This window comes from Falco naumanni, chromosome 1 (assembly GCF_017639655.2).
Source record: "Falco naumanni isolate bFalNau1 chromosome 1, bFalNau1.pat, whole genome shotgun sequence".
Classification (NCBI taxonomy): Eukaryota; Metazoa; Chordata; class Aves; order Falconiformes; family Falconidae; genus Falco; species Falco naumanni.
The window spans coordinates 49,991,877-50,017,116 of NC_054054.1; the positions used below are offsets into that span (position 1 = coordinate 49,991,877).

At 40.1% G+C, this 25,240-nt stretch overlaps 1 protein-coding gene across 3 annotated transcripts in view; it reads left to right on the forward strand.

The window, feature by feature from the left end:
• AFAP1 (actin filament associated protein 1) overlaps window positions 1-25,240 on the forward strand; it is a 121,804-nt gene that overhangs the window by 82,321 nt on the left and 14,243 nt on the right. For 2 of the 3 annotated variants that reach the window (XM_040593390.1, XM_040593384.1), the window contains exons 7-13: window positions 9,123-9,215; window positions 10,752-10,836; window positions 14,239-14,388; window positions 17,672-17,883; window positions 19,338-19,483; window positions 23,015-23,132; window positions 24,613-24,867. In XM_040593390.1, the coding sequence (XP_040449324.1) occupies window positions 9,123-9,215; window positions 10,752-10,836; window positions 14,239-14,388; window positions 17,672-17,883; window positions 19,338-19,483; window positions 23,015-23,132; window positions 24,613-24,867 (1,059 nt within the window). The remainder of the gene's footprint in view (window positions 1-9,122; window positions 9,216-10,751; window positions 10,837-14,238; window positions 14,389-17,671; window positions 17,884-19,337; window positions 19,484-23,014; window positions 23,133-24,612; window positions 24,868-25,240) is intronic. The other variant, XM_040593399.1, reaches the window with a different exon arrangement.

Genomic DNA, 25,240 nt, shown 5'->3' on the forward strand with positions numbered 1-25,240 from the left:
CTTCTGAGAAATGAGGTTTTGTCATCTTGCACTCCTTTCTGTTTAGTGTCTGCAAATGTGGAAAATCCCAGCGTGAGGGCTGCAGTTTTAGATCCTAACCAGATTACTAGTATTTATGTTGGACTTTGCCAGTCTCAAACGTGGAGGTCAGTGAAGCAGTGTGGGAAACTACCACTGCTGTTTCAGTAGCTTGTTTCAAGACCTTGAGATCCAGCGTTTTAAATGCATGTAGAAATCTGAAAGCATAAGACTCATGAGGCATTCTCCATGCTGTGCTCTGATCTGACCTTATATGGTGCTTATTTTTCTAAGAATAAATTGTATTTTTCCAAATACAATCAAATTAAACACACAGGAATTTCCTGATGGCAGATTGTTTTTCTGCATAAGAGAGAGACATAAAATGCAGCTTAAGAGGTATGAGTTCTTCTGTGGGGTAATTTACTAAATGGAAAATTAATCTGTAATTTCCTGGTTTTCATTATTTGAATATACCTTTTGGGGGTTTGCGGTTTGTGTCTCTGTGTGTGTTTGGTTTTGACTGTGAGTTTGTATCTTGGGTTCAAAAAGGCACTCTCTGTTGTTTTTTTAATAGAATCTAATCACAGCCATGTATTTGTTAGGCTTCTTCTAACATCCATATTTTTTTTAAAAAAATTAAAATTTAGAACCATCCAAGTACCCCACTAGCTCACCTAGAGTTTCAAAAACACCGATTGGAATGAAAGAAGTTCATAGGTCATATTCTTTTCCAAGGGAATTCTGCTGTAATTAGATTATAGTAACTGCACCGTGATTTCCTGTGTTGTTCTAAACATGGGTTTAGTAATGCTGAATTGATTGGCATTTAGCAGACTTTCATTAAAATAATTTTCTTTTTCTTTATTAAATTGTGCATAAAGCAGACAGACAGGCAGGCAGACAGAGCAGTGCTAGATTTTTCCATATCCCAGATGCATTCCTTTATTATTCCTTCCATTTATTTATTATTTTAAATAAATAAATAAATACATTGTACAGTTGCATGTTAACGAAGTTGTGTGTGCCAAGGGTGAATGGCCAGGCAATACGGTATCTGCAAAGCATTTGGAGACAGTCTGACAGCACTTTATTCAGTTCCTTCATGCTGCAAAACTCCCTATTAATAAAAAAACTCTTTCAGGTACATGGCAGTGCTGCTGTATGCTCAACTTCCAAGTGCCCAGCGCTGCCGCAGCTCTCTGTTCTGTGCAGTACAAATTGCTGATCCAACAGCTAGCCAAAAGTGGTCTATGCAGCTCTTGGTACAGCTGCAGTGTTTCCAAGAAGTATAGCTTTTTGTGGAAAAACACATTGCTTTTTATGTTTTTTAAAAAGTAGCAAAAATTAAGGCTTGTTTTTATTATTACGAAAATAATTATTTTTTTGCTCATTCAAGCCATAAAATGAGCTTCTGATAATCATGTGTGGCTTTGTGTAGGAAGTTCCTATATGGAGACGGAGATCACACTGTCTTGGGAGAAGTGGTTCTGTCACTCAGAGGGCCGGGGTCCTCCCCAGCACTCTCTCAGCTATGTGTGACTTCTGTAGTTAATAAAATAGGCAGATTCAGAGATGGACAGTAAGAAGGGTCACCACAACCACATTTGTAAATCATAAGGTGCCTTCTCTGTCAAAGATGCTGTACCAATACATGCCAGTGGAGCTAGGTTATCACTCAGGAGCAACCAGTTCTCATGAATTCATATATAAGTGTCAAATTAAAGCTTTACTCTTGAGCCTCTAGTTGGAGGCTAGATTTTCCCATGAAAGCTAAACCAGATTATTTTTTTTTAATGTAATGTTACCGGTATAAAATAGGTTTACTTAAGTAAATAATTTAAAAATGCCTGTTGGAAAGCAAGTGCAAAATAAATGGAGAATATTTTAGCCCTGTTTCATAAAGATGACACCAAAAAAGCCCAGCTGATAAACCTAGTGCAGATTAAAGTCTAGACTGGAAACCACAAAGGGAGTTTCAGCTTTACCAGCTAACAAATGCTTGATGAAAAGAAGATAGCTGATGTCCCCAAAGAGCCTGTCGATTTCAGAGCAAGGAGCATAACTAGTACAAATTCAGGCTAGAGCTGAGATCATAGCAGTAATACGGTGGGCAACAGAAAGTGGTCAAATTTTCCATCCTTGAGTTTTAAAACATTCCCACAAAAATGTACATGAAAAAAGTGTGTGCAGTTACACACCCTGACCCAAAGATGAGCTTTTTCCATGTGTGCTTGAGTGTACGTGCATCTGTGTGCACTTTTGTGCATTTGTCATCATGTAAGGTCTTAAATCTACTTGTTTGTCTCAGCACGTCCAGCAGACTGGTGAAGCACGTCAGCACCCCTGGGAAATGCTATGGGAAAAATAGGACTACTAAGAACATGACATTGCAAGATGGTTGTTTAGTGGCTTCATTCATACAGATGAATGCGTTCTGTGTGCAGGACCTTCAGGCCAGGCCACAGAAAACTGCTCTCAATATTAAAAATACATGGATGCCAAAGAAATTAAGTTCTGAAGTAGCCTCTTGTAGAAGACCAGTAGAAGAAGAAAATGGTGGTAGTGGCTGGTCCCAAGGCTACCTCTTCGTCTTACCATTGCCTCCAGCAAAAATGTATTTCTGTCGTATCACGCATGAGAGGTAATCTATTGTTTTGGAGTACTGGCCTTGATTTTCATTTTCCCTGACGTTAGGCACCCTTTGTTAACTTTTCTTCGTTTTACAGTGTGCAGCCATTTTGCAGCAGTCCCTTCAGCTGAGGGTCTGTGATTGAGCAGTGAATCTCTCAGGCATAAGTAGACATTTCTTCATCTGTCATTGTGACAATGTTCAGTCAGTTCTGAACTTGTGATAAGAAAGGTTTTTTGCCTTGAAGAGAGAAGAAAGTCAAGGTTGTGACTATATCCAGTCATCCAGAGACCCTGCAACACTCCTCCTAGAATTCTTAATCCAGTTGTCCTACTCAATTTCCATCTCTGATAACTTCATGTTGTCTCTCATAAAAGTCCTTGAAAGCATTTTTTTTTCACTGCCCTGGGCTTAGTGAGGGGAGTCAAGTAACTTCTGGGCTCCAGTCTTAATGTGGACTGAGTTTTACAAAAGAATAAACTACTGACAGAGCTGCTTCTCTACCAGTTTAAATCTGCACAAAACTGAGCTTGTAGCTGTAAACACTGTGTGGCTGGTCTTACTTTCTGTGGGAGTTTCCAGCCAGAGATCTCAAAACACTTCAAATGTTACTTTCTTGGCTTAAGTAATGCTCCCCAAAGAGGTTATTATCTGCATTTTGTAGCTGAGTAGAGTCAGCTGCTGAATGACCATACCTTAAAGCTGAGTGGGGAAGGTGTGTTTGGGGATGCGTGCTCAGTACAAGTGATTTCCGTATAGCATTTGTTAGTTGGTAAGTAATGTCAGGAACATACTGGGTCCCAAGACAGTCAGGCTGTTCTTTTTCCACCTCATGTCATCACCAGCGGTGAAGGCTTTGCAAACTAAATTAAACCTCCCAGGACTTACACCCCTGTTGTCTCAAAGAGGTGGTGTTAGATACCTTGATTCAAATCACAGCGAGGTCAGTGCGTGTGTGTAAGGGCTGTTGAGGACTTTAACCTGGAGATGGGATGAACTGAGCTGACATATGGGAGCCGTGCAGCCTTTGACAGAGCCAGAGGACCCCAGCTTGGCTGGGAACCGGGGGGTGGTGGTGGGTGACCGGCACCACAGTAAACGATGCATTACTTAAAAAAACAGATGCCTATGTAAATGAAAAAAAAAAAAAAAAAAAAAAAAAAGCCAATCAAAACCACACCAATTAATCCAGAACCACAAACATCCTATTTGCTTGTTTTCTCAGCTGTAAGTTTTCTTTAGGTTTCTGGCTAAAATAAGGAATAGAAGCTGTAGCAGAACCAAGGAGGGCTGAGACTTGGTCCCCTGCTTTCATGACTAGATACTATTCTTCCTCTCTCCTACTCACAGCTTTGGATGGAAAATTATTAAAAACATACCTAGCTCAGATTTACGGTCTAAAGTGTGGTCTGCATCCCTGCACCACCTGGGCTGGGGGTGTGTGTCCCCTTGTGCAGGGTACCTCTGCCCTTACGGCAGCAGTGCCTCCAGGCTCCCTCCCCAGCCACCCAGAACCTCTGTCCCGGGGCTCTGCCCCATCCAGTGGTCATATATAGCAGCAGATTTCATGGTTATGACACAGGAGAAATGGTACAGGGGTTTCCTTGGATAAATACGTCTGAAAAGTATTTTTAAGGGGATATACATGCGCTAAAGATAGGCTTGCTGGCTGCTAGTCTGCTAGGATCTCATCCCCACTTTGCTCAGACAAACAGCAGTAAGGAAAAAAGATGAATCTTTTCAGCCTGAGGGATGCATGACAGTTATGTTTTCCACTACAGAATGTAAAAGGGGTTTCTTGTTGAAACTTAAAGCATAGGCTACAATGTCAGTAATTTCTGCTTTTCCTCTAATTTATCTAGGTAAATTCCTTGCGGTGTTTCTTGTCTGCAAAATGCTAAGAGAATTGTAGTGCTCTCTTAAGGAGGAGGAGATTGACACTAACCTATGTAGTGTGCAAGGGTTCAAAAGAGAAAGAAAGTAAGAGTTCGGTCATGCCAAAACATTGAAGAGTCACAGAAAGTCAGTACTTCTCTAGCACTGAAAAATGAGTGTTTCAGGAGTGAGCAATACTGAGTTGCATCTGGAGAAAAGCTGTTTTCACTCTGCTGTGTTGTGCATAAGCAGATTTCAGCTTTACCATATTTCTGTCTTCGGAATTGAGCAGCAGAGACAGCGGATATAGTCCATCCCATTTCTAGTAATTCTTGTATCTGCAAAATGTGGGTAGATGGGAGTGATGGGGTGGGTGGGCTGGATGGATTTCTAGCCTGGTTATACGTGGAAGTGAAGCAAATGGGCAGTCAGGCCATCAGCTTTCTCCCTAATCGCTTTTGAAGTCAATCATACTGAAAGCGTTCTCTGTAAATTTCATGAGAACACGAGACAAGATGAGATGCTGTAATCCCGTGGTAAGCACAACCTGCAGCCTGAGCTCATCACATGGTATCCACCAGGAGAGAGGTCTGCAAGCTCCTCAGACACAGGACAGCTTTCAGTCTTATCTCTTATCAGGTCCCAAGGAGATCAACAAGGAACCATCTACAATTTTAGTACTTTTACTTAGAATTTGTAGGGTTTCTGTGTGTCAGGGTCTGGCTGGCCAGCAGCTAGCTTTCTGATGTTACTGCATAGCCTGTGCTTTGTATCTGAAGCTTCAATCTTTGAAGGTAGCTGGAAAAATCTGATTTGATTCTTCTGACTTTGCATGAAAGAATAAATATAGGGCAAGTATTTTGCTTCCAGCCCTGCTGTCATTTAAAGTAAAATAAAAGAATCATAGCAATCTGTAGGTGAGTGCAGGTATGAAAGTTTTATAGTAAATGTTAGTAAGGTAGTTTTGAAGAGAGAAGTATTCCAGACACATCACGTGGCAGAAATTCTACTGACTTCACCCGTCATTGTCAATCGCTCAGGGCAGGGAATCTTTCCAGCTTTCTACCTGCAAATTATTTCCTCTGTTTCTCGTGTCACTGAGCTCAATGTGATACGCTGGTGTATATCCTGATCCAGCTGGGGATTTAGGACCTTTCTATAAAGGTCTAGAGAAAAAAGTCTTACAAGGAGTGGCTGAGGGAACTGGGGGTGGGGGGGTGGGGGGGGGTAGCCTGGAGAAAAGGAGGCTCAAGGCAGGAATCTTATCGCTCCCTACAACTACGTGAAAAGACGTTGTGGTGAGGTGGGGTTCGATCTCTTCCCCCAAGTAGCGAGCGACAGGACAAGAGGCAATGGCATCAAGTTGTGCCAGGGAAGGTTTAGATTGGGTATTAGGAAACATTTTCTCACCAGAAGTGCTGTCAAGCGTTGGAACAGGCTGCCCAGGGAAGTGGTGGAGTCACCATCCCTGGAGGTATTTAAAAGATGGGTAGATGTGGAATTTAGGGACATGGTTTAGTGGTGGCCTTGACAGTGCTGGGTTAACAGTTGGACTTGATGATCTTAAGGGTCTTTTCCAACCTAAATGAGTCTGTGACTCTATAAATAAGGAATAATAATATAGTTCAGGCTGCACAACCTTTTTCCAGGTCTGCATTTGGAAGAGGCAGTTCTGAAGTCTGCTAATTGTAACATTGTATGTAATGGTAATTGTGGTATTTTAAATTCTCGTGATGGAATGATGGAAGATTATTTTAAATTTATTTAGATTTGAAGCTATCCAAAGACATGAAAGGTCTTCATGTATTTAAAATATTTGAATAGTCTGTTTATGATCTCAGTGTGATTTTCCTGGCAGATAACCCTCTGTGTGTGTATGTAATGTCCAAAGGCATTTGTGGTGAGAAAAAGAATGATTTCCCTTTTTTAATGTGTGAGAAAACTGAAACTATTAATGGAGTTCGCGCCATTACAAAGTGTTCTCAGTACATCCTTCCAGATTATACCATTTTTTTAAAAAATAACACATTTGTGGATTCCTTTTATTTGCTTTCTAGTTTTGGAGCCATTAAGATGCATTTATTCATATTTTCACACGTTTTATTGCAATGGATAGAAGTTTGGTGGCCTCTTTTCCTCACTCTTACTCACAACTGTTTTTTAATGAAAATAGTGATCTTTTATTTTCATATGACTCCAGGAGATGGAACATAGAAAAAATTCACAAGAACTCTGAGTCTTGTGATTGAAATTATGCAAGTTGGCAACACCGGTGGAATGTTTTATCCTTAAAATTTTGAGTTAAAGCTATAAGCATGTGAAAACCACATTTATAATGGCAGCTGTCTGCAAACATAATTATAGAGAGTGCATCCAGGCAACCATTATATATTAAAGGCATTTCGTCCTGGTGAGCCGTAGAAGTATGACTTTTATGCTGTGCATCATACACAATTGTATGGCACACAGAAGGTGATGCACGAGTCTTTGCCAGTGAACCCCTTGAACTCAGATGAAGTGTTGGATCCTGGAATATGCATTCACCTCAGATCTTGCCATGAACTTCCATTTGATAGTGTGTCTTTTTTTAATCTAGAATTAATTACAACCCAATTAAACACTTCAACTTCTCCTTAAATATGTGAGGTATGATAAGAACCGGATTTACTTGAGTGCATGACTTTGCACATACTATTCAGTTAGTGCTGCCAAATCATTTCCCTCTGTTCTGTCTGTAACTCCCATTACTATCTGCCTTTGCCAAAATTAACTAACTGTGTGGTGTGAGCAGATGCTGAAAACACGAGCCATTGAATCAGGGTCATGCAGGAGACAAATGAATGTTCCCAGAAACTGTACGGTCACATTTCTCTAAGAAGGAAACCAGCAGTGTATTGACACTGTACTGAGGACCAGCAAGTGAAAATAAAACAACACACATTAAAAAAAAAAAAAAAATCTTAGGATTTTGGGGAATTTAGGACTACGTTTAATGCTGAGGTGGAAATGCTTTACAACAGTTGTATGTAAATATTCTGTTACAAAGGACACTAAGTTCCATGAAATACCGTGCTTGTGTTTCTGGGACAAGATACTGGGAAGTGTAGACAGTCAAGAAAGGATGCTGAAGTGTTTTAAGATACTAGTTCAGAAATAAAAGCATAGGTTCATTTCCCTGTTCTGCTTAGATTTTGTTAAGTGACATTGAATGTATGATTTAATCTTTCTTTTTCCATCTGTAAAATGGGGCTGATGCTCTTTTTTTTTTTTTTGGCATATAATGCCTGTAATTTATGATGTGCTCATGAGTTGTAGCAATAGAGTCTTTGTAAGCCATAAATGTTTGATTTGTTTAGCTTTACTGTTAAAGGGAACTTCAATGCTGTGAAAGGACTGTTTGATGCCATCTTTAGCTCTTTAATAGTTTCCACATCAAAATTGCTCAGCTTGAAACTAATAAGACGTTGTTTATTGTTTTGCTTTTCCTCTCCTTGAAAGAACTCTGGATTTTGACTGTTAGCTGATGGCTGTTTTCCCTGGAACTAGGAGTTCTCAGGCCAGATCCTCCTCTCTGCCAGTTGGGCTTGCTGTAAACAGTGTAAAGGGAGGAGCTGGATATGTAAACACATATATGTACATGTAAAGGGGAAAGTTTCCATGTCTAGGGGTAACGCTTCCAGCAGAGCTGGGTGCCTGCCTTATCTCGCTTGGTCGTGCCACCCTCGCATGGCTGCATGGCTGTAATCAGCAGCGTAGAGCTCAGCACCCCCTCGGCGCAAGTCTGAATGGAGAGTGGGGACCTGTTCTCATCAGCACAAGCAATTACAGACTGATAATGGGCTGGTGGTAACGTCACAAGAGATAAAAAACTTAATTATATCCATGGGGATTTATCAAATGTCTTTACTCATCATGGTTTTTTACATTTATATAGTTTCAGGTTTTTAAGCTCTTCAAGTTCTATCAAAATCTCAGTGAATTCTAGGTTCTGGATTCTTCTGTAACTTTTTAAAAGCAGACAGTGCCATTCCCATTTCTTCGAAACATTTACAATTACTTTGACCTATTCCTTTATGTCAGTGTGCAAGCATAGTACAAAAATGCCACGAAATACCACTGTGCAGTATTAACTGTAAGTCGATCAGCACTTCATTAGTTCTCCAATAGCAAAAAAAGAGCAGCTGGGTAGTGTATTATGCAAAACTCTTGTCCTTTGACTTGTAGGACCTTGGATGTAATCCCACTTTTTTGTCATCATAATGAAATTAATTTGGTGCTGTCAACCGAGTTCATATTGCAAAACTAGCACATGGAAATCAGCAGCACTGTTGGTTTCTTTACTCAGGAGAGACTTGGAGCTTAGCTTGTCTAGAAACTGAAACCTTCCACCTCTAGACATTATGCTCCTCCAGGTCATATGTGAAATGAATTGGGGAGACAGTGTGGAGAAGTTGATGCAGTGGCAGCCTGCCTGACACCTGCCAGCCTAGTAAACCACACCCATGTGTTTCTCCTTCCCATCTCCCTTCTCATTCGTTTATAATTTCTCTGATTTGTATTTTATGAATAATTAATAAGTTTTGCCTTGTCTCCTAAGGTTATAAAAGATGTGTGCAACAACTGTACAGGAGCTGTAGACTCTGATGGACCGTTGTCGAGTTCTCCAGTACACAAGGTGGAGCTAGAAAAGGTGAAGTGATCAAAATGATGAATGCAAAATCCCTTATGATTATTTATTAAAGAGGCACTGCTAGACACTGGATGTAAAATACTTGCTGACTTGTACTGCTGTTTTAGACTATTGATCCCTGTGTTGTTTTTGTTTGTTTGGATACCTGCACACATCCTACAGAGTTAAGACTTCTGCCACGTGTATTCATTTGGTCACAAACGGCAGGCAGACTGGCTCGTGTCCATTAGCAGCTTCTCTTCAGCCATTGAGAAGGGCACAGGCTAAGCAGGTGTGATGTGTGTGCTGTGCTGCAGCGGTACTCTGTCAAGTGCAAAGCACAGGCAGGGATGCGACTCTCAGGGAAGAATGGCTGAAGATTATACAAGGGTTTTAAGGGAAAGTTTTTTTCTTTTGGGGAATTTAGTTCTTGAAGAGCTCCTGGGGCACGCTGAGGTCACTGTTTTGGCAGACCCTTTGAAATGTTTGTGCCTCAATCCAGAAACTTGGCTATTCCAGTGGTTGTCTCTGCTGCCTTGACTCAGCAGGATATGAAAGCAAGAATTAGGAGAGGGAGCTGCTCTTCAGGGAATTCTCAGCATATCACCAGCACCAATGTAAGCCCCTGTTCTGTTAAGGAGCCATGTGAGCAGATGCCTCTGCGGGCCATGCTTAAAAGTCCCAGTGACAAAGGTTTCGTCACCAGGTTCCTGATGGCAAGTTCAACCCCTGTGGTGGAAGGACGCTGCTGTCAGTAGTGTGTTGTTTTGCACCTGGGAAGATAAGAGCAAGGCATGTTCCACAGCAGCTCAGGCCTCGTGATTTCACAAGGCAAAAGCTGTTGTGTTTGCGTGCTACGGTATTAACAAAGTAACTGAAACTGCCATGAAATTGTTGTTTTCTAAAATGCGTGCTGTAAAGAAGTGTAGCAAAACTTGTCATTCATTTCTTTTTGTGATAATTTGTACATCTTCATGGCTTCACCACTCATGAGTAATGTGGTTACCAAAACTATGCTGGCACAAGATCTGTACTTCTTCATCCCATATCTTATACACAATCATCACAGAATAATCATGGCAAAGAATCTATTTCACAAGCTTAATTTTTTGCACATATTGAAAGCACTGAAGCACCTTGCAGGAATGCATTATTTTCTATAAGTTGTAATTGTAAATGCATATATGAAGTATTATTTAAAGAAATAATTTAAAAATTGTTCTTCTCTGATCCATGGAATTGTTCATTGCTTAGCAGATTAACAAACAGCAACATTTAAAGTCTAGAAATTCATTAAAATATATTGTGTAATAAGAAGTCTTGAATCATGATTATTTCACTCTGACTACAGTTTCAAATCTAGACCTGTTTTGTTATTCTGTGCTTTTCTAAAGCCTCTAGAACTGAATTTTTTGCTATATTCTATTTGTCTTCGGAGTGGATGAGAGCTTGAAATGTGTTTTACTTCATAGTAAACATACTTTTAAATTGACTCATGACACCTCATTTGGCAACGGTGCCAACATTGTATGTCAACTAATCTCTTTGCCCCTGCAGAAACTGTCATTTGAGAGGCCAAGCTCAGATGGGGAGGGTGCTGTGGAAAATGGCATCACTACCGTGTGCAATGGGAAAGAGCAAGGTATGTCTCATATCCAGAGATATGTGATGTAAATAGTATGTGCATCTAGGGAGTAATAGGCAGTGAAATACCTGGCTTTTGTCTTTTAAAAACGAGCAGTAAAGTTTTTGAAAGTTTTTATTAGGATTCAATTCGACTTAGAAAGTTGAATTATGTCAAGTGTGAGTCCTTAAAATTTTGCAGTAACAGAAGGCATTTGATGTTATTGGGCAGGTAAAATCAATATAATTAGTATAAGGAAACAGAATATAGAAATTTTGACTTGGCCTTTTGTGTGTTCAAAAATAGTCTTTCAGAGCTTGGGTGAGTACTGTAGGTAACTAACCGTTGCTTTTAGTAACTCTGACTCTATAGTGGCAACATAAATAGTGGGTGTATAGCTTCTAAGCAAAAAAGCTATCATTGAATACTAGAAGGCAAGAATTATGCATATTATATATATATATATATGTATGCATACATATGTACGTATACACATATACACAGTTTATTGTGTATACACAGATACATATATATATAAAAAACTTTTGTGTATGATTACTTATATTAACATACTAAAATGTATATAATCCTGTAGTAACAGTGAGTTTGTGAGTATATATGCATAAAATTTTACATGTGCTGCTTTGGAGCTGTGCAAGTTTTGTAGTCCTTATAATCTGACAAAAGTAAATCCCAGACTCAGAGGGAATTTTGTCTGAGTTGTACTCTCTTCCCCATTTCATTCCCTCCTCCCCAAATCAGAAGAAATTCTGTGACTTTAACTTGCCGTATAACAATGGTACGTTTAGATAAGACATTTTTCTGCAGCTGTCAAGATGTAATGTGAGCTGCAGTGAGCACAATGTCAATACTGGCCTTGGTGCCAGCACCGTCTCGCCTTTTGACTCATTTCCTTTATCTCCTCCCTGGACTGTTTTCCAACATTTCCTGACTATACAGATCTCTGACATACCCAACAGTATGGAACAATGTCAGGTTTCGTGGTTTCTACAAGTTGTGGTACATGGTTGGATTTCACCCTATAAAACCTTTTATTAAGCTTTCAAAAAGTGTGGTACCGTTTCATTCTGTGAAACCTGCTGAGAAACATCTGTGACCCAAAAGCTGTGTTGTTCACGATGGCCGAAAGTGCCTAGTGGCTCAGGTGCCCCACGGGAGGCTTGTTGATGAAGCACACACTACTGGAAAGCCAGCCTAGCTTAGATATGCCAAGGAGGGTAATTAAAAATGCTAGTTGCTTTTGAAAATTATGGCCTTCAATATGTAGTAAATAAAAATAATCAGCATTACTGACTGCAAGGAGATTAAAATATCCCTGGCATCATTTTATGGGGTTCTGGATGAAGTTACGCTGGTTTTTTAAACAACGGATAGGAAACACTTAATGGAGTATGTGGGAAGGGAGACCCTGGCAACTGGTCACCTCCAGCTGTCACCCACCAGCCAGCCTCAGCTCTGCTCTTCACCAGCTGCTCATTTTGCTCTGGGGAAGGAAATGAAAAGAAAAGGCTTTTGTGAAAAAAATCACTAGCAGTAAGGCAATCAGTATATTCTTTAGACTTGAAAAGATTAAGTCATAGGCCTTATTTCTGCTGCCTCTCAGTTCTGCAGTGTGAATAAAAAGGTGTGAAAGGAAAACAGGACAGAAAACCAGAAAAAAACACTGAAATGGGCTTGTTCCACTGCTTGTTCATGCTCATAAGAATGATTCCTTTGGGCTTGTGTCTCAAAGATTAGTTATTCTGGGTCTCTGGTTGTTTTCAGTGCTTTTCATTTCCTCCCCCCTCAACAGCCACAGTTGGTCACTAGCTGGTGCTGCGAGGGATGGAGGCCTGTCTGCGGGCAGGCTCTGCCTTCCGGTCATCCCCTGGGCAGGGGGTGACATTGACAGATGGGATGGGTAGCCTTCCTCCCTCGAACACGGGAGCTTCTTGCATGTGTAGAGAGCAGGTTATAAGTTGTGAACACCGCTCCCTTAGGAAGAGAGAATTAGACCTTTGCTTGCACGTGCGCATCGCTGTGCTGGAGTTTGCTGGTGAACAGCTCTCCTTGCCTGAAAAGCTGCCTTTCCCCTTCGGCACCGCATGCAGCAGGTGACAGGTTTGTACAGTCTTGGCACAGATACAATTTCTAAATAATGTTCCATGATTGCTAACAATTAAGCTAAATATGATAAGATACCCTATTGTGAGCCCCAACCTGTGTGTATATTTTCTGTGCATTCTTCTTCCCAGTTCATCAATTCATACAGTCATTTCTTATATGAATATTTTGTCCGTTTTTTCCTCAGTTTACACAAGTCCATAATGACTAAATGTTGCCTGTTGCAAAGGGCAACGAAGCGATAAATTTATAGCAGCTCAGTCAGTAACTATCCTAAATGTATTTCTCATCAAAATCATGTATCAGGGCAAGCTGATGGGTATTTTTGCTGCCCTGTCAGTTAGGAGAGAGACAGTTATTCTATTGATGGAATCCAAATTAGGCCACTGAATGCAATTTCTGAAAGTTTATTTCATTTGGGGTTTTTTGTTTTTTTTTTTTTTTTTTTTTTTTTGTAAATGAAAGGTCTGTCTTTCTGATGCTGTTTAATCTTAGAAACTTTTTTGTAAAAAAAATTTTTAAGATTGTAGTCATGTAGGCACTTTTAGAAATGGTATCCATAGTCCTTGCCATGTTATGTTCAGCAGCTCAGGATGCCTCAGTGCACAAAGCTGTAATACTACTAGTATCATATGAAGTTAATGAAAGCATAGACTGGATGCTAGCAAAATACCACTTTTCAGTAGACCTTTTTCTTTCCAAGTCCTCAGGGTCACAGAAGGTGCCAAATTCTAACCATTGAATGCCTATAGTGATCCCACTAATTTAATTGTTAGTAGTTAATTTATAAGGCTTTTTCTAAAAGGTCCATTGTGATAACATACCTTAACCTAATTGTACATGTCAGGGGTATTTTCGCATATTCTGTCTCTGTTGCGTACTTAATTGTTAAAGTATTTTGAGGTAAGTGTTTAGGAGCAATGAAGGATCATCTGGCTGGATTTTTATTCTTGTGTATATGAGCTAAATTTGTACGCAGGTACCTCAGTCATGCTAATAAATTGGATGATGACTGCTGTGGAAAGAGACTTGCAGCTTGATTGGATTTAATTAAATTAGAAGCTTGATTTTTGCTTTTTCTAATCCTTCTCAATGTCTTGACTTTTGTAGCACAGAGGTTATTTGTAGGCATCTGCATTAGGGAGGGCATTTAATGTTTACCTCATTGCAGCCTGCAACTTTTGTACAAATGTCCACCTTGCACTAGTTTGGTTGAACTACTGTTTTTATTCAGGTTTTCTCTATTCTTTGGTTAATTTAAACACACTAAAATACACACTTTTGCTTTCTTAACAGTGAAGAGGAAAAAAAGTTCAAAGTCAGAAGCCAAGGGCACTGTGACTAAAGTAACAGGGAAAAAAATAACGAAGATCATTGGTTTAGGAAAGAAAAAGCCATCAACGGATGAGCAGACCTCATCAGCTGAAGAAGATGTTCCAACATGTGGTAAGTGATTTTTCTCCTTCAGTCTTAAATGCACATTGTGACTAAAAGAAAACAAAATTCTAGCCTAGAAATTCTTCTAAAATTACTTGTACTGCTATAATTCTTCTTCCAACGTCAGAAGGATGCACTCAGACTTAAAGAGGAGTAATTACAGTCTTGTCATTTGAAAAGAGACTAAAAGAACTTGACATTTTAAATAAAACGGTAGCCCAGGCTCAGAAGGAATGTCATTGCGCTTTGCAAAGAGGAGGGGGAAGAGAAGTGTGGACAAAAATCTGAAAGGAACAATATTTGTTCTCAAACAAATAGATATAAAATGAATGTCGGCTGGACTATGAAATTAAATTTAGGCTAGGAATTAGAAGGATCTTGTGAAGGGATCAAGTCTTTTAGGATGGATCACACTGAAGTTTTATGGGGTAGCAATCAAGACAGCAGTTGACTAGCCTCATCTAAAGTAATTTGAGTTAAAATGTGGGTTCCTAAAGTAGGCAAAATATTGGGCAAATCCTGAATGAAGTAACAAATTTCTAATAAGCTATTTTACCTTCTAATGTTGATCATTCCATATGACAGCTATAGTGCTTGGCAGCACCAAGGAAATATATAAAAAGGCATGCAGAAAATGCTTATGTTTTGTATCCTAGTTGTTAGTTTGCTTACAATTTAGGACTTCGTGCAATGCACTTAGCTGATGTCCTCACAGCTCTGGTATTTTCAAACAATGCCATGTATTTACATTCTCCTGTTTGCCTTTTGGTGCTCCAGTATTAGGTAACACTTCCATATGTGAATAAGGCTGAACACACGCTTCTCCCAATCCCTTCCAAAAAAAAACTTCCATAGAAAGAAAGCTGTGAAGCAGTTGCACCAGATTCTGAATTTGGATTTGCCTTTTCCCCTTCAATTGACTAGGAAAACTTTGGGAAACCCCAAAATACGTGATTAGGCAGCAGCTGGCAGAACTGCATGAAGTGTGATAGATGTTTGCCCAATGTGAAAGAAGCAGATCCATGGACCACCAGTGAGAACTTCATAGATCACAGGTGGCTCTCAAGTCACACTTTGGGAGTCATTCACATAAGCAATTTTTGATTAAATAAGTGTGTGTATATATGTCTATACATCAGCTAAGTACAGATGTGATTTATCAACCAAAAGAACAGCTGGGAAAAGCTGTGTCCAGCCAGATGCATTGTCTGAAGCATCTGGCTTCCATAAAAACTCAAACTTCCGGGCTCTCATACTCGGTTGATTACTCTGTATTATGTGAGATGTTAACCACAGCTGTACAATCTAATTCCTATTTCTATCAGTTTTTGAGGTATAGACATAAATATAGCCATTACTATTGCCTTCATTTGGCTCTACTCAACACCGCTTGCAGATTTTGCAGGAAGATACCTAAGCCTGTCTAGGCTTTGGTCATCGCAGGAAGTCTTTGCAGAAGGAGTTTCTCACCACCAGAAATTTGGCTCAGTTCAATGCCCTCAGGGAGGCTGTTCCATAGGTGAAGGCTTTAATGCTTTAGGAGGCTCTGCCTCCCAATAACAAAGGGAGAAGCCCAGCGGAGCTGCAGGGGACACCCAGCTAGGGTGGAAACTAAACCCACCTGCACTTCAGGGTCATGGCAGAGCTCCTGCTAGCAACATGGCCGGTCTTTGCCTGGGTTAAGCTGAATTGCCGATGCTTGAGCTGGGAACACACTGAAGGCATTTTGGTCATGTCAGCTGTTGAAGGTTTAAGTGGGGATAGGTGGGAGGAAAAGTGTAAAGCATGGGATCTTGCTTAGCTTGAAGCAGGAGGGTTTGGAAGAGCTTTTCTGAGAGGTGCGCTGGGAGAAGGGGGGAAAAACAAGTACTGTGAAAATAAAGGATTTTCACTCTAAAACAAGCCAGCTGGCTTGCATGTGAAGAGTTTTCCATTTCTAGGGATTAGTATAATGCACAGCTATACAGGGTTTTGTTACAGGGGGAGGGAGAAGAGCTGAAGAGTGTGATCGTCACAAGGAGCCAAAATCAGAGGATTGTGCACATCCTCCTTTTTTCATGGCGCCTTCCAAGATGCGCACAATTCTGATCTGCTGTATCCTGTTGGATCAAGCTTTGACATTGGAACCATAATGTTGGAAGGGAAACCCAGAAAAATTAATGATAAGTCATAGTTTTAATGAAAACCAAAGAGATAGCTATCCAACAGGATTAAATGAAAATCAGACCTGAGACAGAAGACAATTTTTATACATAAATTCTGGCCTTTGCAAGATACCATTTGTTTTCCTCCTCATAGCCTGTTTGGAAGTGGCAGCATGATGAATTCATGTACTGTTTGTAATATGGAAGCAAAAGTAAAAGAGTATTTTTATTTTTTTTTCCATTCCCAAACTAAATAAGGCAAGGAAACTGGATATTGTCTTGATTTAAGGTTTGAGTCTGGAATGGTTGTTGCTATGGGACAGAGAAGGAAAAACACAAACCACTGCCTATTTAATGATATTATATGCCTGAACACTGTATCTGATATAAAGCATGATAAGAAAAGTGGGATTTTTTTCATGGCAATTTGTTCATGAAATTTTGATTTGTTGAAGGGTACTATATTGTCCCTAGGAAAATATAAAAATCTTTGTTTAAACTTTTGTCTTGAAGTTTAGCTAAATTTCACATACATTTGCTTCTTGAATTTTAAACCAATATGAATTTTATTTTCATTGGCATCAGTGGCAGTCTTTTAAATTCTGCTTTAAATGTGTTGCAAACCAAATTAGATTACACCATATAACATCAGTGCTTAGCAGGTCTTTAGAACACTGACTTTGGATGCTACAGAAGGTAGCTCATCACCTAATTACATCATATGAGCTGTGATTTTCCTGAGAAAATTTTAGTCAGTCACAGTTATCAAAGCCATTACACATGGCAAAGGTGGGTCTTCGGTGTGATCACATGGGCTATGTACATACCTTTTTATCACTGTCCCTCTCCCATTCTTACTAAAGTCTTGGGGATCGGTGTGTTCCTGCTCATGCAGCTACTGCAGTGACTAACACAGAGCAGCCATTTGCACATGAGCAGGATCACATAATTTTATGCTTTCTTCCAGGTTATTGACACAGAAAAAGTTTTCATGAAAAGAAGTGAGGCAGGGTCATTTACTTGTCTCCCTAAAATCCATCTGTTATAAGAGCAACAAGTTGTTAAGTGTTTAAGTTGTTGGGTTGTTGTTTTTTTTTTCTTAAAAAAAAATTCAGGAGTAAAATATCTCATGTTTCATTTTATTGCAGGATATCTTAACGTGCTCTCAAATAACCGTTGGCGTGAGCGCTGGTGCAGAGTGAAAGATAATAAACTCATTTTCCACAAGGACAGGACAGATCTGAAGACACATATTGTTTCTATCCCTCTCCGTGGCTGTGAAGTCATCCTGGGACTGGATTCGAAGCATCCCCTAACCTTCCGCCTGCTCCGGAACGGGCAGGAGGTCGCTGTGCTTGAGGTGTGGTGTTTGCTAATGACTATGGCTTGCGGGAACACCCACAAGCTAAATTAGGGAAGCAGTTTCATACATCCTGGCCTATTCAAAAAGGCTTTGGAATAATATTACTGCAGAACTGGATAGTAAATACTGCAAGGACAAAAGAAATACTAAGAGTTGTAGGCAAAGAGAAAACTGAGATTTAATGCCGTTCAGAAATCTTCTCAGTAAGATGCTTTTCTCTATACTGACCTTCCCTTGACCTGCTACTAAAATATCCCTGCTCATTCTCTAGGCACACTTTTACATCAGGGATGTAATCACTTGGGGTAAATAACTTATCAATAATTAAATACTGGATCACTGTTGATGGGAACTCTAGACCTCTTAACTCATTTGTCTGCTACTTATGTCAACTCCTTTTGCTCGCCCTGTATCCGTATTAAGGCAATTCTGCAGTTAGAAAACAGCGTGCCAGCAACCTGGTGTGGCTCTTGCCAGAGTGCACGTGTACGCACTGGCACACTCCTCACACTACGAAGGGCATACTTTCAGCTGTTAGGTGGGTCAGGATGTTTTTGAGGGGCTGTTTTAATCATATTTTGAAATCAGAAGATACTTAAAGCCAAATGTAATGAAGATATGGGAGGAGGCAACCTTTTGCTTTCAGTGGTATCGCAGATACTTTGACCACTTTGGGTTTCCAGGTGCAGGTCGCACTAGTCTCCTGCCCTTGCAACCAGGCCTGTTACATGTGAGCAGTTCAGAGCGGCTGAAAAAATAGATAGCAGCTCAAGGAATTGTGAAAGGAAAGGAAATATTTAAAAAGATAGAGAAATTTAGAAACAGCACGGTTTTCTCTTCCCACTATTTTTCCATTATTTATTTTGCTACTTTTTAACTTTGGAATTTGTGACTTAAAGCCAAATGTGAAAAATTTAAAACTATTTTAATAGTATTCATGTTTTTACTTGTGCCGTTATGAAAATGAATGCCATCATCTAGACAATTTTAGTGGGATTAAAAAAAATCACAACATTAAAATCTCTTCTGCTATTCCATTCTCTCTTTTATTTCATTCTCATTTCTACTTGTGACTGACGGCTTTCTTCTCAGGAGTCATGCTAACTAAAATCCCCCAGCCTAGCACAGGAAAATAATTCTATTACAGCTTAAAATTTTCTGAAGCCTAAAATAAGCGTGACTTGAATCTAAATCCACTAGCTTTAAACAATTTTTTTTTCCTTTTTTGGAGATTGCCCACTTTGTATTACATCATAGCTGATGAACACATAGCTTATTTAAAGCGCACTCCTAGCAAAGCAGATTTAACAAGAATCGCTGAGGTTTTTAGGAGTTCAGCAGAGAGAAACCAGAGCCTCTTGTCAGCCAAGAGGAATGTGCTGTTTTGCAGTAATGCTCAGCTCACTGGCAGAGCAAAGAACTGACATAACGTTCTTGCCCTCTCCTCACAGGCATCCTCCTCCGAAGACATGGGCAGATGGATAGGAATTTTGCTGGCGGAAACGGGATCTTCAACAGACCCTGGGGCTCTGCATTATGACTACATTGATGTGGAAATGACGGCAAGCGTCATCCAGGCTGCAAAACAGACCTTCTGGTGAGAGGCATTCAGCTACCCGGGTGTTTCCAGTGCTCTGAGAATTTGTATCTGTATTTTAACTCTAGTGCCAAGGCAGCTTATCAAAATCCACCTCCCCCTTTGCCAAGATATTGAACTTCTGAAGTGCTGCAGCATGTTAGATGTGTTTATGATTATCATGTTGGCATCCTGCTGAGTTCTGTAAAAGATGCAGACACTATGCAACTTTACTCAAATCTTTACTCATTTTTTTCAGTAAATCTTGTATCAAATGCTATATTTTAATCTTTTATTTTACCTGGTGACTTAGAACAAACATGCTGAGATATACAGCTATGTAGTTCACATTTATCTGTTGGCTGTATTTGCTGTACATGTAGCCAATATATACAGTATATATTGGCCAATACGTGCCGTACACTAAAAATGTATAGTGGATTTAAATCTTGGATAGTCACATTCTCAGTGTTTCCTTCTCAAGTTCTTTATGATTAATTAAAAATTCATCAAGCTCACACCAGTCCAATTAATTTCTGGGTTTTAATTTAGGAGGTGGAAACTGGGAAGTTGTCTATGGCCCAGCACAGAAATCAGTACAGTGAATTCCCCATTACTGTTCCTGTGCTAAGAAAAGTAATGCATGCTTAGCATATATACTGTTTGACGTGTTCAAATCAGTTTAGGCATTAAAGCAGTCTTTGGTGGGGTAAGACTGTCATTTTTCCTTGGCTAGACAGGATGGTTTAGACACGGGAGTGACGGAACAGCTGGGACAGGCGGGATGCCCTGCTGCAGATGTTCCCATGGTTCCCGTGGTCAGAAAGCGGGTGGCCTGAGAAGACAGCTGGCAAAGGCGTCATCCCTCATCTCACTGCAAAATGAGACTCCCCACACAAATTTGGAATTTGTGTGACTTAATACATTAAAGAATTAGACCCCATCTGCCCATTATAACTTAAAATAAACTGAAAATGAAAAAAAGAAAAAAAAAAGGCAAAACCCAGAGTTTTCCAAAAGAAGAATCTCCTGCCGTTAGCAAAGTATTAAGAGAGCTATAATGAGGGAAATGATGCAGCTTCATTCAGGATCTGGTTTGAATGACTTCTGGTAGAAATCGAAGTGATTCAGTGTTACCACAAACCCAGCTTTGTGAAGACCAGATAATTTTGATAGAATCAAAATGCCCTTAGTTTACAGACTAATGTTAATATTTGTTTTGAAGTTAATAGGGCTCAAAAGGTTTATCCTGTGTTGATGGGTATTTTTGCTTCAGTCAGCATCGAGCATCAACCACATTTAAGAAAGAAATAGAATAGAAACCTTGTCCCCCTGAATACTGTGTGGCTTTCCTTTTCTGAACAAATGTGATATTAATTGGAGCCAAGTGAAAAAAACATATGCAACTAGACCACATGTAAGAAAGGAATGTCAAACAAATTGCAAAATAGCAGAATTCCCCTATTAAGAATTAGTTAACATTCACTGGGTATCTGTAAAAAACTGTAAGAGCTTGTCGATAAGCAACTAGAGTAGCTGTCTGCTGATTTTTCAGCTGCTTCTAGAAAATGAAGAGAAATTACAGTGATACTTAAGTGTTAATAAAATACTATTGTTGCCCCTTATGGAATGAATATCAGTATTCCAAATTAACTGCAATTATCATTAAAGCTTTGATTATCATGCAGTTACTTTGGATTATTGGTTAATCGTTTCCTGAGACTGATGCTTTGCATAACGATAGGCTCTTCATGAAGAGTTCCATCAATTTTCTTCATCTAAACCATTAGGCATCTAGGAAAGGCTGAATTAAAAGTGCTTCTAAGTAGGTTTTCTCTTATTTCCTTTCCCATTTAGCATTTTCAGAATACAGTTAACTTACATGGATGCATCTGTAAACAGGATTAATGAGGCTTAGTGAAATAATGCTTATGAAGTGTTTGCAGATGAATCTTGGCTTCCTTTGGTTGTGGAAATAGTTACTACAGGTGCATCAGATGTCATTATTGAGTACCCCAGTTTTCAGACATGGTTATTATACATCCCTTTCATTGAAACTACTTAAATGGAAAGATATACAGTAATGACTCCAAATGCAGACCTTCAGGATAACCAGAAACACTTGACGAATGCTTTCCATTAAGGGGAGCAGTGAAAAACAGCAGCCCTTTAATAATGTCTAGTGAAGTGTGAGATATGATAAAATTTAAATCATTTTTTGTCATGGAATTGATCTTGGGCTTTTAGTTGTTTGCTTGTTTGAAGTAAGAAAAGTTATTCCACCCCTGCACTGCCCTGAAAGGTTCACATTGAACTGGGCACACTCGTCCCTCCTGTGAGCCCAGGTCTCCCGCAGCTCAGGTGAGCCACAGTTGGATGAGGTCTGTCTCCCTCTGAATAAGAAATTGAAGGGACTCCATGTTGTTCCAAAGCCAAAAGAAAGCAACTGTTGAAACCACAGCATTCTTGAGCTCCGGCCAGCACTACAGAAGACCCTCTCTGGTTTAGTAGGGCTTTATCATATTTTGTGAGTGTCAGCACCGAGTCTGAATAGTTCCATTGTTTGGGATGGAAAGCTTTGTTTTCCCAGGCATGTACACCTGAAGCTATAGGAATTATTTGGGATCTCGCCCTATACCTCATTCAATTTCAGTGGTTGATACAAAGAAAAACTCTCCTTGGGGTCGTTACAGTTATTGGGCGTGATTCTGCCATTTTCTGCACTGTTACATCTTTGCAAGCCCATTGTAGTCCATGGTATCTTGCACATATTCTGCAGAATTCCAGTAGAACAAGCTATGAGGGTGATGGTCATGGTGGTGGTGGTGTAGGAGAGGATTTAAATTGAAAGAAAAAATCTACCCCTTTTGAAGTTTCCAAAGAGCTCAGATCCACTGTCTGCAATAGAGCAAGAATGAGCGTATAGAGTATTTGCATGCACAATTACCCAGACAGAGCTGGGAAGCATAGTGTCATTGTGCATGCTCTACCCAGCCAAAAGTTCTGATATGGAAAAGAAAAATTCCCAGGTTTTGAGAAAGTAATTACTCAGCCAATTTTGATAAATATGTTAACTTAGATTTCATCAAGGTTCCACTCATTTTCCCCAAATTTTTGCTGAATTTGATTCTTGTTTCTCCCGATTCCTAAGTTTGCCTCCCTCCTCCCCCCCTGGCACGCACGCACCCAGAAACACCTGCTTCTCCCTGATGCAGACAACAAGGGAACTTTTATGGGACACGGGCAAGCTGGTTTATAACACAGATCAGCAGGTTCCCATGTAAACATGCCACTGAGCAGTTACAGCTGTTGCCCTCCTGGCTTTCACACACTTGTATCCCCACTGTAAGAACTGAGTGCAGGAACATATGTTGTAATATTGGCTGCTAGCAGCAACACATGAATAGCAAAAGAAGGAAAACTGTCCCATAGAAAGCGAGAAGATATGTGCTTCCAGGCTACATAACCAGATGCAGGGAACATACCACTGAATCGTCATTGAGACTTAGGTTCAAGCACTGTTTTTTATTATTTTTATTTTGCTTTATTCAGTTTCATGAACAGGCGAGTTATATCTACAAATCCGTATCGGGGAAGCACTGCCAATGGCTACGCCTGTCCGAGTGGAATGGCACTTCATTATGATGATGTTCCCTGCATAAATGGATCGGTAAGAATTGAATTTGCACAGAGCAAATGGTTTGCATGTGTTAAATGTGTGGACATCTGAAAATTGTATTATCTAAAAAGCCCCACTGGGCAGTTTCCAAATGAACTCCTATTTTTTTTTTGACTGGGGGCTGCAAACTTCTCTCACACCTACAGAGTACTAGGGGTGTGGGACATATTGTTTACATTAACCTGCATGTGAGCCAACGTGCATTTAGAAAGCAGTTGCCTGTTGATGATTTGTTGCCAAGTCCTTGAATATAATACTCACTTGAGGGGGTATTTTTTAGATCACATTGGACCTGGCAAAATTAAAGACTTGGTTACACCAGCACTTTTTGGTGTCCGTTGGAAAGTAAACAACACCCAAACACTTCTCGGTCCCTGGGGCTGCATTCCCCATGACAGAGGGTACTGCTTATCCCAAAGGAGAACCACAGTGGTTGCTTCCATCTTCGTAAATTGCAGAGCTGATTGTAGGCAGATGTGTAATAGGGTTTAACACATAGTGGCTGTTAACCCATAGTAATACATGATCCTCGGGAAGATTTACAGGGGAGCTGCAGCCTGTGTCAGCTTTTAAAGTGGGCTGCTTCATAAAGGCCCCCACTAAAGCTGAGCTCAAGAGAAATTCAGAGTTTTGAAGTGTGAAGTAGACTGCAAGTTCAGTCTTCCATCATGTCTTAGTAATGTCAGAAAGATAGTAGAAAGTCCCTCTTGGGAACAACAGGCGACCACATGTGTGGTGAGTAGTCTGTGTGTATAGTTCTTGGATGCACTTATGCCTTTGTATAAGCAGTGTACTGCCACAACCAGGATGGATTAAGGAAGGATATTTGGCAACCAGGTTGGTTTCTTTTAAGATTAATTGAATGAATCACTGGAGTATTGTTGTTGAGCTTTCCATTTTTCTGAAAAGAAAGAAAGAAAAAAAAAAAGGAATGGCCTGTAGCTATTTTAGCTGGTTAGCTCAGAATAATTCTCCAGCAAATAAAATGTAATGCTAGCATACCAACAGCTGGTATTCACTGGAAAGATATATAGCCTGAAGAAAGAAAGAAAATAAAACCTCTTGGCTTCTGCTAATTGTTAGGCCATATTACTTTTAACAACTCATGAACCAGATGTAATCCCACAGATTCATCTGTGTAGCCTGTGAGTATCCCCTGTTAACACAGTCTGCTTGTGCCCCCTCGGTGCTTGAGCTAACAACTGAAGCTGCAGGCTGTGGAACAGCAAGGGCGGTGGGGTAGTACTGGTTTGCTCATGCTGCGGAAGATGCCCAGGACTGAGGCTATGAGCCATGTAGTGCAATGCTTTTCCACGCTGTGTCCTCCCCTACTTTCTAAATAGTTTGACTCAAGTGTAAGCAGCAAGCATGTGCTCTTGCTACGGTCAAAAGAAATACTAGTGTTTTAATTTCAGTTGGGAGGTTCTGCATGGTGTATCGTTTACTAACTGCCAAAGTGTATGTGTTGCAGTGGGAACCAGAAGATGGCTTTCCTTCTCGTAGCAGGAACATTGGAGAAGAAATGCTTTATGATAATGCAGGCCTGTACGATAACTTGCCGTCTCCAAAAATCTTTGCGCGCTATCCGCCAGCTGACAGGAAACCCAATAGGTTATCTACTGACAAACTCTCCTCTAACCATTACAAATACCCTGTCTCATCCAATCTGTCTTCTGCTCAGTCTGTCACTAATACCTCTACGGTGGGGAGGGGATCTGGCTCGCAGGTACTGTACTGTTTAATACTTTACAAAGCTTTTTATTTTGTGGCTGTTCTGTTTATCTGATTATTATCCTAAGGGCCATGGCCTGTTCAGTCTCTTAGAGTTAGTACTGAAGTGCTTGGAGTTTAGTCAGGAGCCCCTGCAAATGCAACAGGTTTGCTAAGTTGTAAATCCTGATGTGGAAGTATTGATACCTGGGAAGGGCTTTCCCCACAAGTTCTTGATGATTTACAGACTGTGGATAATAACAAAAAAAATAGACCTTTCAAACTTAACCGGAATGTGTATCTAGCTGCCTTCTGTCTCCTTAGGCAGTGAGTTGTTTTAAAAACTTTAAAAAAACCCAACAAAATACAACAAAGTGAAATATGACCTG